We start from the raw sequence: 15,085 nt of genomic DNA, 5'->3' as shown, positions 1-15,085 counted from the left end.
CGTATCGACCACGTGGGGCTCTAAGGCCGGACCAAGGGTCAAAGTCGCCCCGGTAGAGGGATCCATGGATTCCGAAGTCGAGGCATCAGAACTCGTGGGCTCCTCAAAAGGAGCTAGGAGCCTTGTTAACACAAGATCACCCCGGGGGTGGATGGTGAACTCTAGGCTCCCGAACCTTACTTCCTGGCCGGGGGTGAAGCTTCCCACCTGGCTAAGGTGGCCAGCCGGATTAGCATGCAACGATGCCTCCGAACGCGAAGATCTGTCCGGGGACAAAGATGTCCTTGCCGCGGATCTCTTCGCGGATGACTAGTCATGCCATCAATCCTTCCTACGATCCTACAACGGAACTCTCAATGAAAGCACCAATGTCGGTGGCCAAACCGGTGGATCTCGGGTAGGGGGTCCCGAATTGTGGACCTATGATCGACGGTTTACAGAGACGAAGGAGACGGTGTTTACACAGGTTCGGGCCCTCTTGAGGAGGTAAAACCCTACGTCATGCTTGATTATATTGATGGTATATGAGGATTACAGAGTTGATCTACCTCGAGGTCGTATGAGCTAAACCCTAGATGAGTCAACTTGCCTATGCGGATGAAACCATCTGGTTTATATAGACATCAGGAATCCTAGGGTTACATACAACCGACCTTGAGTCGGGGGTAGGAACGCCGATCTAAACTACTAAACTTGTATGATACGCTAGTCTACGGAGCTTTCCTTCTCGAACACGAAGTCATCATGCAGTCCGGTCTTCAATAATACGGCCCATATGGTCAACCTATAAGAGATCAGCCGACCATCCAAGGATACCTTAGTCCAAAACTCCCTCAGTCGTCATTGAAGATGCCTTTATATACAATCTCCCTTATATGACTTTCTTGTAAACCCTACTAATCTTATTCCATGTCATGAACATTGATCAAATCATAAATAGTCCAAGGAGACTCATAAGTGTCAAACGTTAGGTACGAGCACATGGCAACTTCGAACTCTTTTAACAACAAATTTAGTTACGCGGGGATCACAACTTTATTTGGCAAGTATGACAACTTTTGTCCTTTAGTTTATTTTTGTTAAAAAAATTACTATGTGCCATTATAATTTACCATCCTTACGTGCCTGGAATTGCCATCAAAAAACGTCAGCATTGGAGTGTCAGCCACATGACGTATGGCGCTTATTATTTGAACAGTACAAAAATGATACTCCTATCACAAAAGAGTATAGATTAACGTGCATTGCACATATATAATTATTTTTTAATTGTTTGGGTTGCATAGTACTACCATATATATTCACGTGGTATAATTTCTAGTAACGCAAATGCCACACCGTCTATCATTGATGGATGGGTCAAATCAATAGTTGTCAAACGTACTGTTCAATTATTTTGCATCGGCCTTGTCGAATGATCTATGTGGTCACTGGACCTCTCCGTCGCCACACGAAGTCATCAAAAATCTCCACCCGTCCTCCCTAGTTCGACTCCTGCAGCTCTCTCACCCTACAATCTCCTTTGGAAATCTCTTATTGACCCTGCTCCTGCACAGCCACGCAAAGATTTCTGAGAAGATCACCGAATTTGGTCGTGCCTCTTACGCGGTCAAAAGCAGCACAAGCTGACTGGTGCGCCCAAAGAAATGGGGATGAAATGGCACGTCGTCGCGGCGCTGGTCGTGGCCTGCACTCTCGCCGCCGCCGTCGCCGCAGACAGGGGGCTCTCGTTCGCCGGCGGCGCCACGCCACCGGGGGAAGCGAGCTACCTGCGCAAGCTGGCCAACTCCCTCTGGCAGAGTGACGGGACCAGCTACCACCACGTGTGGCCGGTAATAATAGAAGCCTCTCTTGTGTGCTAATTTCGAGCTGTGTTTATCCTAGAGCTTGTGCAGAAACACAAATCAACAAATTAAGCCATTTAAACCCAGTTTCAGGGGATTTACCTGTAGGCTAGACCTAGTTAAGATTGAGATGGCTGTTTGTTTTGATGGTTCTGGGCCATTCCGCACTTCTTCATTATCTGGGATGGCCTGTTAACTTGGTGCTTCTTATCTGTACCTTTGTATGTAGCCATTAAAACTTGGGTGGAAAATTGTCTTGGGGTCATTCATTGGATTCTTTGGAGCAGCGTTCGGCAGCATCGGCGGCGTAGGTGGCGGTGGGGTCTTCGTTCCGATGCTGACCTTGATCATTGGCTTTGACCCCAAGTCGTCTGCTGCGATGTCAAAATGTGAGGATTCAGTTCATCTTGCCGTGGATCTATGATCTATCCATGTATTCTTCTTCTTCATTTCAATTAAGATTGTGGAGCATTGTTAGCAATAAACAACTCACACACGTAAATGACCAACAGTTATTCTGCTGCACGACTGTGGAGTAGCTTGTATTAAAAGAAAAGTTTAGTTGCATATTCGACACTACAAACAGAAACATTTCCAAATTTAAGTGAGTTTGCCCTAAAGCGTTCTATAATTTGGAGTGCAAGGTACATCTCAAATGTATTCGATTGATTAAACACATATTCTCTCTACCATAATACAAAAGGTGAAAATAAAATAGAAAATTCATCACGAGAGAACATATCTTTGGAAAATTTGTTAGGTTCATGATTGTTTCTGAGAACTGAGATAGCGTACTCTGCCACAGGTATGATCATGGGGGCCGCTGTGTCAACCGTGTACTGCAACGTCAAGCTGAAGCACCCAACATTGGACATGCCAGTGATAGACTATGATCTAGCCCTGCTCATACAGCCCATGCTCATGCTAGGGGTCAGCATTGGTGTTATCTGCAATGTGATATTCCCTGACTGGCTTGTCACAGTCCTCTTGATCATTCTCTTCATAGGTTCTCAGACATTGCCCTGAAATTGCAACAACTGTTAATCCTAAGCTATGACTGTAGCTGACTTCAGAATGATTTTCGAATTAAATTCCAGTTACTTCAACTAAAGCTTTTCTGAAGGCTGTCGAAACATGGAAGAAAGAGACGATAACCATAGCGGTAATATTTTTTGTTTTTCCCCTGGATACCCGCACTTTTTTGTTTGGCATCTCATTTGGTTATTGGTTCAGGTGGCAACAAAACGATCAGAGGAAACCAGTAAGTGAACAGTAAACCCAACTATTCATCGTCATGTATGAAGTGTTGAAGTGTCAAAAAATGCTACTCTTACATTGTCTGCAGGATCTAATAGCGCAGCTCTCTGCAGGTGAAGAACAGGAGTACATGCAGCTGTCTGCAGGACTTGACGCCGCATCTCAGTCTGAAATTCTGTCAGATCATGATCAAAATGAAACCCCGCCAGATGAAGCGGTGAAATAAAAACCGATGAACATTACATTCCCTGGCATTGGAAGCCATCATCGTAAGGACTCATAAGACTAGAGCTGGTCTGATACTGCAGGTATCCATTTGGAAGAATGTTTACTGGAAGGAGGTTGGCCTCCTTGGCTTTGTCTGGGTAGCATTCCTTGCGCTTCAGCTCGCTAAGGTGCGTGACGTGATCGCATTTTCAAACTATAACATGAATTCCAGGATAATTAAGAACTTTTAGTTTTCAGTGAATAGTTGCTTTATTACATACTCCGTCAGATCCATATTATTTGTCTAGTTTTAGACTTTTAGTACAACTTTGGTACAGGAGTACCTTTTTACAATACCAAGCTGTGCACTTGTGTGTTAAGTTTTCAATAATCTAGCTCAAGTTGCATAGGAAGATATTCTAAATGGCAAACTACTGCATGCAACTCATACTATAGTCTGTGAAATTACTCCAGAGAAATAGAAATATTGACACTTATATTATGTTAACCTCGCTGCACCCATGCTAAGTTCAGTTGTGTCATGTTATTTCAGCTATCTCATAAGCGTATCTGTACGCAGTTTGTTTAAGACTTTAGCCAGAAACGTGCTTGGTTCACGTTGCGGCAGTGTGAGTCGTAGTGTAGACAGAGTCCTTGTTTACTTAGTCAAGTAATCGTGCAAGGATCTGGCCACGATCTGTCCGTGGGATGGCACGGAGAAAACGGATCGTGATCAGCGCATTGTGCGAGTTTGTTATACAGCTGAATAAAAGGAATGAGCAGAAAAGACGCAGCGGTTACGCGTCGCAAAAATCTCCCTGTTCGCTGCGTTCGTGCAGCTCGTCTTTCTCCTTCAGTTCATCTCAGGTGTGTCCACCTCGCGTGAGTGTGTCGATCCAAGGCTAGTTCTAACACTTGGTATCAGAGCCTGGTTCACGTACGGCGGCGGAGGTAGGAGGAGTTGTGGCGGCGGAGATCGACGATGGGCGACACTTCACCGAGCGGCAGCGGCGGCGGAAAGTACACGCCGCCGGCAAGGAGGCCTGGTGATGAGGGCACGGCCGCAGAGGTGGCGATCGTGCCGCGCATGCCGACGAGGACCGGCGGCGTCCCGATCCAGTATCCCATGCTCACGGACTCGAACTATGGTCTGTGGGCGGTGAAGATGAAGCTGCTCCTTCGCCCCTACGGTGTCTGGCCGGCGATCGAGGGGACAGGCGAGTTTAATCAAAACAGGGATGACGAAGCCTTTGCTGCCTTGTCTCAGTCTGTTCCCGACTCGGTGATGATGGCAGTGGCTGAATGCACTACCGCTCACGAGGCCTGGGAAGCGATCCGGCGCATGCGTGTCGGTGAGGACCGCGTCAAGAAGGCGCGGGTCAAGCAGTTGAAGCGACAGCTCGACCGCATGGAGATGGACGATGGTGAGTCCGTTAGTGTGTTTGCGCAGAAATTGCTGACTCTCGTCGGAGAAATCCGATCGTTGGGCGAGACGGTGTCAGATGAGTCGATCATTGAGGTCCTCTTCAACGCCGTCCCGAGCCGGTTTGGGGACATCGTGAACACCATTGAGCAGTGGGGTGACCTCACTACCATGACCGTGTCGGAGGCAGTTGGTCGCCTCGCCGCGTTTGAAGAGAGCCAACGCGGGCGGCGCCGTCAATCCGGTGGGAAGGAGGACCAGCTGATGCTGATGACACAGGCCCTTGAGCAGCTCATGAAGGGCAAAAATGGGCCACCGGGAGCCGGCAGTAGCAACGCTGGTCGTGGCCGCGGAGGTGGTCGAGGTCGAGGCGGTGGCCGCGGTAACCGCGGACAAGCCGGGCGCGGCGAGAACAAGGACGTGGAGAAGCAGAAGAAACACCGTAAGTTCGACATCACTAAGGTCAGGTGTTTTAACTGTAATAAGATGGGACATTTTCAGTCAGACTGTCCAGAGCCCAAACGAGAGCAGGCAAATTTTGCCCAGGAGGAGGAGGCAGATGAGCAACCTCTGCTCATGATCGCAGCATGTGAGCTGGCCCCAGCAAAGATCGAGTTGACGGAACAAGTGTTCTTGAATGAGAAGCAGGTGCTTCCGAAGCTAAGCGGTGATTGGGACATCTCCTGGTACTTGGACACCGGAGCAAGCAATCATATGACCGGTTGCCGCGACAAGTTTGCAGAGCTCGATGAGGCAGTAAACGGCAAGGTCAAATTTGGCGATGGTTCTGCTGTGGACATCCGTGGACGAGGTTCAGTTCTCTTGAAGTGTCTCACAGGTGAGCACCGGGTTCTGACGGATGTATACTTCATTCCTCGACTTAAGAACAACATTATCAGTTTGGGCCAGCTAGATGAAAATGGATGCAAGTATGCAAGTGAGGATGGAGTAATGACCGTGTGGGACAGAGAAAGAAATGTTCTTGCACGAGTGAATAGGACCAAGAACAGGATGTATATACTGAACATCCAGCCCACTGAACCTGTGTGTCTGCTTGCTCACGCTAAGGATCAAGCATGGTTGTGGCACATGAGGTATGGACATGTAAATTTCAGGTAACTTCGTACACTTGCAGCAGAAGAGATGGTACATGGCATGCCGTACCTCGACCGGGTGGAGCAAATCTGTGATGGGTGCATGATAGCAAAACAGAGACGCCTCTCCTTCCCAGTTCAGGCGACTTACCGCGCAACGGAGCAACTTCAGCTCATCCATGCAGACTTGTGCGGACCTATAACACCTGAAACGCCTGGCGGAAAGAGGTATTTTCTTTTGTTAGTGGATGACCACTCTCGGTTCATGTGGATTACTCTGTTGCGGAGCAAAGATGAAGCTCTCAATGGACTGCAGAAAATCCAAAAGGCAGCTGAAGTTGAAAGTGGGCATCAGTTAAAGGAAATTAGAACAGACCGAGGGGGTGAGTTTACTTCAAGAGAATTTGCAGAGCACTGTGAGCGGCACGGAATCAAGCATTTTCGCACGTCACCGTATAGCCCACAACAAAATGGTGTGGTTGAAAGGAGAAACCAAACCGTGGTGGGCATGGCGCGCAGTCTGCTGAAAAGTATGGGGGTGCCACCTCGGTTTTGGGGTGAAGCAGTGACCACTGCCGTATATTTGCTGAACAGATCGTTGACAAAGAGTGTCAAGGGGAAAACACCATATGAGGCTTGGTATGAGAAAAAGCCGTCACTTCAACATCTTCGTACTTTTGGTTGTGTTGCTCATGTGAAGAAGGTTGGGCCCGGCGTGTCAAAACTCTCTGATAGAAGCTCACAAATGATCTTTATTGGTTATGAACCTGGCTCCAAAGCCTACCGCATGTATGACCCTGAAAGCAAGAAACTTGTTGTATCACGAGATGCAGTGTTCGAGGAAGACAGGTGTTGGGATTGGAGCATCTCGGGATCAGTGGAAAGTAGCGATGGAAGTTCATTTGTTATCAGCTACCCAGAACAACCAAATTGTGACGAAGCAGGAGAGGTAGCAGAAGACGTTGCCCCGGAGGCGGATTCATCAAGTAGAACCCCTGCAATGGCAGCGCCTCGGCTGGGTGATAGAACAAGACGTGCTAACGACGGGTCTGCGATCCCGCTGGACCTAGAAGCCTCTCCGGTGACTCCTGCTTATGCTCCTGGTTCTCCTGACACACCGTACTCCGAGCCTTCCGAGGGCCCACAAGGCAAGCGCCTTCTGGATGATGTCTATGAGGAAACGACAGAGGTAGAGGCAGCCTACTCAGGCCTCTGTTTATTTGGTATGGAAGAACCTGCCAATCACTTCGAGGCGATGAAAGAGTCGTGTTGGCAGAGAGCTATGCAGGATGAATTGAGCTCCATTGAGGCAAATAGTACATGGCACCTTTGTGACCTGCCAAAGGGATGCAGGCCCATTGGTCTGAAGTGGATTTATAAGAGAAAGAAGGATCCCAATGGAGTTGTAGTCAAACACAAGGCGAGGCTGGTAGCTAAAGGGTATGTACAACGCCAAGGGGTCGATTTTGAGGAAGTTTTTGCTCCTGTTGCACGCTTGGAATCTGTCAGACTTCTAGTGGCACTTGCTGCACAATTTGGTTGGAAAATGCATCATATGGATGTTAAATCAGCGTTTCTCAACGGTGATCTGAATGAAGAAGTCTATGTGAGCCAACCGCCGGGGTTTGAGATTGCCGGATGTGACAGCAAGGTGTACAGACTTAAGAAGGCTCTCTACGGCCTTTGACAAGCTCCAAGGGCATGGAACTCAAAATTGGATACTACTCTCACTGAATTTGGCTTTGAAAAATGCCCTTCCGAGTCGGGTCTGTACAGGAAAAGGGCAGCTAAGTCAGTACTGATAGTGGGTGTGTATGTTGATGATTTGATTATCACTGGCGGCAGTGACCGTGCCATCAAAGAATTCAAGGACCAGATGAAGTCTAAGTTTAGCATGAGTGACTTGGGTCTACTAAGTTATTACCTGGGTATTGAAGTTAAGCAATCAGAAGAAGGTATTGTTTCGTGCCAATCAGGTTATGCTTCCCGGATCCTTGAGAAAATGGGGATGTCAGACTGTAAGTCAGCCCAAACCCCACTGGAACCCAGGCTGAAACTCAGCAAGAACAGTAAGGCTAAAGAAACTGATGCAACTCAATACAGGAGTTTAGTGGGGAGTTTGAGATACTTACTTCACACACGTCCTGATCTCAGTTTTGCAGTGGGTTTTGTTGGCAGATTTATGGAGAAGCCCACAACAGAGCATTTGGTCACAGTCAAAAACATTTTGAAGTACGTAAAAGGAACACTCAACCTTGGATGTGTCTACAACAAGTCTAGAGAGTATGCGCCTCAACTGATAGGATACAGCGACAGTGATCATGCGGGAGACATTGATGATCGCAAAAGTACTTCAGGTGTTCTGTTTTACTATGGTGGCTGTCCCATAACCTGGACATCGCAAAAACAGAAAATCGTCGCTCAGTCTTCCTGTGAGGCTGAATATGTAGCTGCTGCATCAGCAGCTTGTCAAGGGATTTGGTTAGCTAGGCTTCTTGGAGAATTACTGGATCAGAAGCCAAACAAGGTACTACTGAAAGTGGATAATCAATCAGCCATTTCCTTGTGCAAAAATCCTGTGTACCACGAGCGAAGCAAGCACATTGAGATAAAATATCACTTCGTGAGAAGCTGTGTTGAGGAGGGGAAGATCATTGTGGAACATATAAGAACTGAAGAACAGCTTGCTGACATGTTAACAAAGTCACTTCCTAGGGTTCGGTTCCAGGAGATGAAGGAGATGATCGGATTGCGTGATGTGAAGTGAGTGCAGCAGAGATTAAGGAGGTGAATATTATGTTAACCTCGCTGCACCCATGCTAAGTTCAGTTGTGTCATGTTATTTCAGCTATCTCATAAGCGTATCTGTACGCAGTTTGTTTAAGACTTTAGCCAGAAACGTGCTTGGTTCACGTTGCGGCAGTGTGAGTCGTAGTGTAGACAGAGTCCTTGTTTACTTAGTCAAGTAATCGTGCAAGGATCTGGCCACGATCTGTCCGTGGGATGGCACGGAGAAAACGGATCGTGATCAGCGCATTGTGCGAGTTTGTTATACAGCTGAATAAAAGGAATGAGCAGAAAAGACGCAGCGGTTACGCGTCGCAAAAATCTCCCTGTTCGCTGCGTTCGTGCAGCTCGTCTTTCTCCTTCAGTTCATCTCAGGTGTGTCCACCTCGCGTGAGTGTGTCGATCCAAGGCTAGTTCTAACAACTTATGTTAATATTCTTCATGCTTGCAGAACTACATGGCAACTTGCTCCATCTCGTACTGGGTTCTGAACTTACTCCAGGTACTGTACTGACTTTCTTCAAAACGATATTCAACCATAGCGCATACAAAATTGATCCATAGTTCATTTACATTTTGGATATGTGCGCAGATCCCAGTGTCAGTTGGGGTGGCGATGTACGAGGCAGTAGGTTTGATGCAGGGGAGGAGGGTGATATCATCAAAGAGGAATGAAGAGAACAGCCTGAGAGCTCATCAGCTGTTGGTATACTGCTTCTTGGGCGTCACGGCTGGTGTCGTCGCCGGTCTTCTTGGCGTCGGTGGGGGCTCCATCATGGGGCCTCTCTTCTTGGAGCTCGGTGTCCCACCGCAAGTAAATCGATCTTTGTTTTCTCATGTCAAGAACTTAATGTTCCGATCATGGTTTCTACTATCTATTTATCGCACATTCAACCTGTTTGCATTCCGTTGAACGTCGTCAGGTCGCAAGTGCTACAGCCACCTTCGCGATGATGTTCTCAGCTTCCATGTCCGTCGTAGAGTACTACCTCCTGAACCGGTTCCCTGTGCCATATGGTAATGTCTCTTGTTCTCTGATCCTCTTATGCTTGATTATCTTGTAGATGTTACTTATTCTCTGAAATGAAACCTGTGCAGCTCTCTACTTGACCATCCTGGCATTTTTGGCTGCGATCATTGGTCAGAGGGTTGTGAGGAAGCTAATTGATCTGCTAGGGCGGGCATCGATCATCATCTTCATATTGTCCTTCATGATCTTCATCAGCGCGCTCTCTCTAGGTACCCGGTTTCCCTCCCCTCAGTGCAAGTGCAACAATCCATCCGTGTCACATGGTTTCAAACCGAACATCAGGCTCTGAAATTTTGTGTAGGCGGAGTCGGCATCTCGAACACGATCCACAAGATCGCGCGGCGGGAGTACATGGGATTTGAGAACATCTGCAAATATGGTGTGTAGGAAGCCATATCGAAGGTGTGCATGAGCAGCGTGATGTATTGTTATTGTGCAGTTTCAGTAGATATTGGAAGTGTCAAGGTGAACAAGGCTTGGAGTTCAGGATTCCAGCTACTCTGTTTGTCTAGAGCTGAACTGTAAATTGTAAACTGTAAATTTGCTCCAAATAAAATGATTGAATTTAGAGTTTAATCTTGCCCTTCTCCCTTCTCTGCATTGCTCCATTATTTCGATAAAATCGTCTGATTTTCTTTGGTGTTCAGTCATCCGAATAGAATTAAATTTGTATCCGTTCACAAGTGTTGTCAATATTTTTGGTTATTGGTTAGACAGTATTCCAAATATCGTCAAGTTTTTAATGACATAAATGCTTCTCCTATGCAGGTTGTTTTTCGTTGTACGCACTCGCTTCGTACGTACTCTATGCTACAATGAGCGGGGGTCCAACCGTTGTTCAGGGTGGTGTGTACGTGGCTGGGACAGGTGGCTACCAAGGTTTTTACCCAACATGAGTGGCAGCATAACCTCCTGATTGGTCCACCTCACCTTTCTATATAGGCATAGTGTTGATCTATAGGACTCTACTTTTTCTGATTTCTCGGTTTTATTTCCTTCTTATTGTCAGACTTTTAGTGTCTCGTTGCACGTATCCTAATTATGCAGAGGCCGGATGTTGCTTATAATACTTTGTATCTACTTGATGTTACGTTTTGAGTTAATAAAGCCGCTCTTTATCGGAAGAAAAATTAAGTGCTAAATATGTTATCAAGCTAATATACATCATTGCTGATAAATTGGTATTTGTAATACCTAAATAGTTTATCCTCACTATCTTATTTCTCTTGACATGCAGCATATCCACATCATCAGCCCCACCACCACCAATTATCTTCACATGTAGACTGACACGATGATTTCAGACTTCCACCACCGGCTACTCCAATGGTGCAGCGGCAAGAGCATCCCGTTGTCTTCATTTTAGACATGAGGTGAAGCTGAAGGAGAAAGTATCCACTGAAAACTCTTCTTCAGTGGAAGCATGGAAACCAACGTGTTGGATTAGAAACGACCGGTGCAGATGAATCAATGTCTGCCCCCCTGCTCAGCTTTGGTATATTTGTGAAAAAAACACCCTGGCTGTGCTCTGTCCTACCGAATCTCACCAGCCCCAAAATTCTGAAACAGCAGCAGGCTTGCCCTGGTCCTGATTCCTATCCTAAACAGTACAATATTCATTTATTATCCAACTACCCCTTATTTGCATTTGAGCTGCGTCACTTCTTTGGAAATATCATCATTCTGATGATAGACGTTGTGTATTTCTCGCATGTAAAATATATTCAGTTTACTGTACATGTATCCGAACTTCTTAAGTGATGGACGTTGACATCAATACACATCTTGGAACGATAAGAAATTAACCGTTGGAGATCACAAATGCATATCAACAAAAAACAAAAGCTTGTATATATAGTAACCTGGACAGGAATTCTTGCTGTCAAACAAAACCTGGACGGGAATTCAAGCACCGAGATATTAATTTCAGTACAGATACATCCATCCGACATGTTCATATAAATAGATGACATAACCGCGATTATATTACACAATGTTTGAATTCATATAATAGTGATAGCGATTACATTACACAATAGGTCATATCGTGGAAACTGCAAGTGCTTTGTACCCAACGAACCAAACCATTCGAGTAAATTGTAAAAAACCATCACAATTGGGGATGCGAAAACAGAAAACCGCCACCATTCGTTTTCTTTTCAAAAACCGACCACCATTGTGCTGACAGTTTTTAAAAAAATGCTGATACACTGATTTGTCGTGTTTAGTGGGTTTCTGACCGGTGGGCCCAACTGTCAGGCGCCACATGTCCGGGGGAGACGGCGGCCGTTTCGTCCCGTTAGCTGGCGTCGCTGAAGACACAACCAAGCGGTCGAAACCAAATCGAATCCCCTTTCTGTCGCTCCCGTCTTTCTCTGCCGCCGACGCCCGCGTCGTCGTCGGTTTCGCTCGTCATCGTCGCCGACCGCCGCTACCATGGTTTCGTGGAAGGACGGTGAAAGTAGCAGCGAGGGTTCCGTTTCCCCCCTTCTTCAACAAGCCCGGTGACGAATCCTACATGAGTTAGTTTTCTTTAACAACTAGGGTTAGGTCTTCTTTGATTTGAGCTTCTTTCGACCGATTTGAACATGGATTTGAGGATGTACTCCCTTGTAGCTTCCACCCACCACTATTGATCCAGAGTGGTGCGACATTGTTGCCGGAGGACCGATGTACGCGCATAACCTGCCAGTGCGAAGGGGTGTTGTATTCCATGGCATTAGCACTGGACGAAGGTTTTACGGGTGTGCTAATGAGGTTTGTATTAATCCTCTGTATGTTAGTCAGGAGTTTGTAGTTGATAAGGAACTCTATTTGGAAGTTTACAATTGTTATTATTTCAGGAAGATGACAATTGTGGTCTAGTAGAGTGGATTGACCCTGAATGGCTTGAAGCAATGAAGAATGCATTGCACAAGATTTGGGATATGCATGAGCAGAGCATCAAAGAGAATGAAAGTAAAGAAAAGGTGGTACTGAAGTTAGAAGAAGAGAAGAAAATTATACAGGAGAAGCATCACAATCATATCAAGGAAACAAGCCGATTTTTTTCAACAGTTCACAAGAATGTGATGAGGGAGAACTACCAAAAGATTATGCACGATGATGATGTTGAGAAAGCTCTAGTTGAAGCCCGAGAATAGAGTGCTAAGTTTGAGAAAGAGAATAGAGAACTTAAGATTGCACTTCAAGTGATTAACCAGAGCAATGATGAGCTGATTTCAAACTGGAAGAACGCTGTAGAAGATCAAGGCTTGGAAAAGCTGAAGTAAGAGAAGAAAATACTTGAGTATATGATAGCTGATTTGCTTAAGGCTGGTGAGGAGAGGAAGAATAAGTTAAGGAAGATCATAGAAATTTGCCAATAGTAAATGTAATATCTAGATTTCATGTATGCTGACTTGCTGGTTGTTATGTGTTGAACTATGTATGGTGTCCTCTGAACCTTTTGATCCTGAACTATGTAAGGCTGGTGAATAGAGGAAGAATAAATATGAACCTTTTGATCCTGAACTATGTCTAGCACCATTTGGCGCCACAACCAGTTCAGCTCACATAATTCAACCATAATTCAACAACAATATTCAGCAACAACAACAATAATTTGGCACCACAACCAGTTCAGCTCACATAATTCAACCATAATTCAACAACAATATTCAGCAACAACAACAATAATTTGGCACCACAACCAGTTCAGCTCACATAATTCAACAGCAATATTCAGCTCACATAATTCAAACACAATTCAACAACAATATTCAATAACAACAACAATTTGGCACCACAACCAGTTCAGCAAAATGACACCTGATTTGGGCTTGGTGCTTGTCATAGCTAGTTACCACTAGCATAGAAGTAATCATTGAACCTATTTGGCCTCTTGCTAGCCCTTTTACCTGCATCAGTGGTTCTTGGAGGAGCAAATGATGACCTAGTTGCTGCTCTTGGAGTATTTCTTGAAGGTCCTGGAGCACCATTAGACCTTGATGTTGTTGATCTTGAAGAAGACCTTGAAAGTCCTGCTGCTGTAGTAGTGGCTGCTTGTGTTGCTATAAAAGTAGCTCTTGGAGGTGTTGTAGAAGTGGCTGCTGCAGGTGTTCGAGCTGTTGTAGAATTGGTTGTTGTAGCTCTTGAAGGTCTTGGAGGAGGTGTAGAAGTGGTTGTTGTAGCTCTTGGACCTGCTCTAGATCTTGCCCTATTTTCCTGAAACAAAGGGCCCTATTTTCCTCAAACAAAGTGCAGAAATGTTCACCTTGTGCTTATTCTTCCTAGCAGCTAGTGCTGGCTTTAAAGCAACTGAACAATTTGTGTACCTATGTCCCTGCATCCCACAGTTACTGCAAGTAATTGTTCCAACCCTAGATGTATCCTTTGGTTTTGGCACCTCAAATTTGCCCTTCCTTCTCTGGGTCTGTTTTCTACCCTTCTTCCTATGAAACACAAGTGGATCAATGTCCCTTGTAGCAGTTCTTGACCAAAGATCTGGCCCTAGAACTGGGTAGATGATTGGCTTGTATGCTTCCACATACATTTGTTTCTTGAAGAATTTATGTACAAAATCTTCAGGATGCTGTTTTGACTTGTATATGGCAGATACAATATGGTTACATGGTATACCTCTCATGTCCCATTTCCTGCAACCTCATGTCCAATTTCTCAAGTTGACAGCATAAGACTTCTCACCACTGTTGACCTGGAATAGATTTGGGTCTGCCATCATGGCCTTGCAATTCCTAGCCCATTCCTTGGCCTCTTCTAGCATCTCTGCATAAGCTGGTGTGATTTCCCATCTTGCATTCTGCCCTCGAATCCTTTTTTTCATTGAACTTGACCATCAATTTGCATCTAGCCCCTTCTACCATTTTTTAATGGGTTTTCCCCTAATGTCCAAAATCATCCTACCGAACACCTCACTAATGTTGTTCACTACTAGGCTAGTCTTACAGTTGGTGTCCATCGAATACCTAGCCCATGTTTCAACAGGAATTGCCTTAAGCCACAACCAGGCATCCTCACTATCATTTTTAATTTCTTCCATTGCTAAATCAAAGCCATTTTTAGTGTAAGAGTAAGATGTTGCATCCATATATTTCTTTAGCTCATCTCCCCTGAAACCAGCACTTTGGAAATTTGCATAAATGTGTCTTAAACAATATCTTTGTGGGAAATTTGAAAATATTTGATCAATTGCATTGAGCAGACCCTGATGATAGAAATAGAGTTTATATCCTATGTTTTCTAAGTAGTAGTAATGCAAACAAGTAAGGAAATATATGTTACCTTCCGCGTGTCTGAAATAATTGTGTAGTACCCAAATTGTCCTGATTCTCCACCAATTGCTATCTTTAGTTGAGTTAGAAACCAGCACCAACATGGGATATCTTCCTTCTCAACTTCTCCAAAAGCCAATGGATAGATGTTATTGTTTCCATCTATTCTT

General features: G+C 45.4%; 1 protein-coding gene across 3 annotated transcripts; it reads left to right on the top strand.

The window, feature by feature from the left end:
• The first annotated feature begins 1,425 nt into the window (after positions 1-1,425).
• On the top strand, positions 1,426-11,375 carry LOC123412084 (sulfite exporter TauE/SafE family protein 3-like). Of its 3 annotated transcripts, XR_006613405.1 has the most exons (14): positions 1,426-1,832; positions 2,074-2,233; positions 2,650-2,850; positions 2,942-3,006; positions 3,078-3,105; positions 3,215-3,318; positions 3,410-3,496; positions 9,064-9,114; positions 9,205-9,426; positions 9,536-9,629; positions 9,711-9,851; positions 9,944-10,044; positions 10,411-10,521; positions 10,880-11,375. XR_006613405.1 is itself a non-coding variant. In XM_045105033.1 (13 exons), exons 1-12 carry the CDS (start codon positions 1,647-1,649, stop codon positions 10,027-10,029), a joined length of 1,425 nt encoding a protein of 474 aa, XP_044960968.1. In that variant the 5' UTR covers positions 1,426-1,646; the 3' UTR covers positions 10,030-10,044; positions 10,411-10,776. The 3 variants fall into 3 exon arrangements, 2 of the variants coding, with proteins under 2 accessions (XP_044960968.1, XP_044960967.1); XM_045105033.1 differs by lacking the exon at positions 10,880-11,375 and having other exon boundaries at positions 10,411-10,776; XM_045105032.1 differs by lacking the exons at positions 10,411-10,521; positions 10,880-11,375 and having other exon boundaries at positions 1,427-1,832; positions 9,944-10,218.
• The last annotated feature ends 3,710 nt before the right edge of the window (positions 11,376-15,085 follow it).

The sequence above is a fragment of the Hordeum vulgare genome, chromosome 7H (genome assembly GCF_904849725.1).
Source record: "Hordeum vulgare subsp. vulgare chromosome 7H, MorexV3_pseudomolecules_assembly, whole genome shotgun sequence".
NCBI classification, from domain to species: domain Eukaryota; kingdom Viridiplantae; phylum Streptophyta; class Magnoliopsida; order Poales; family Poaceae; genus Hordeum; species Hordeum vulgare.
The sequence above is the reverse complement of the archived record's forward strand: the minus strand, read 5'-3'. Positions and strand labels throughout refer to the sequence as shown.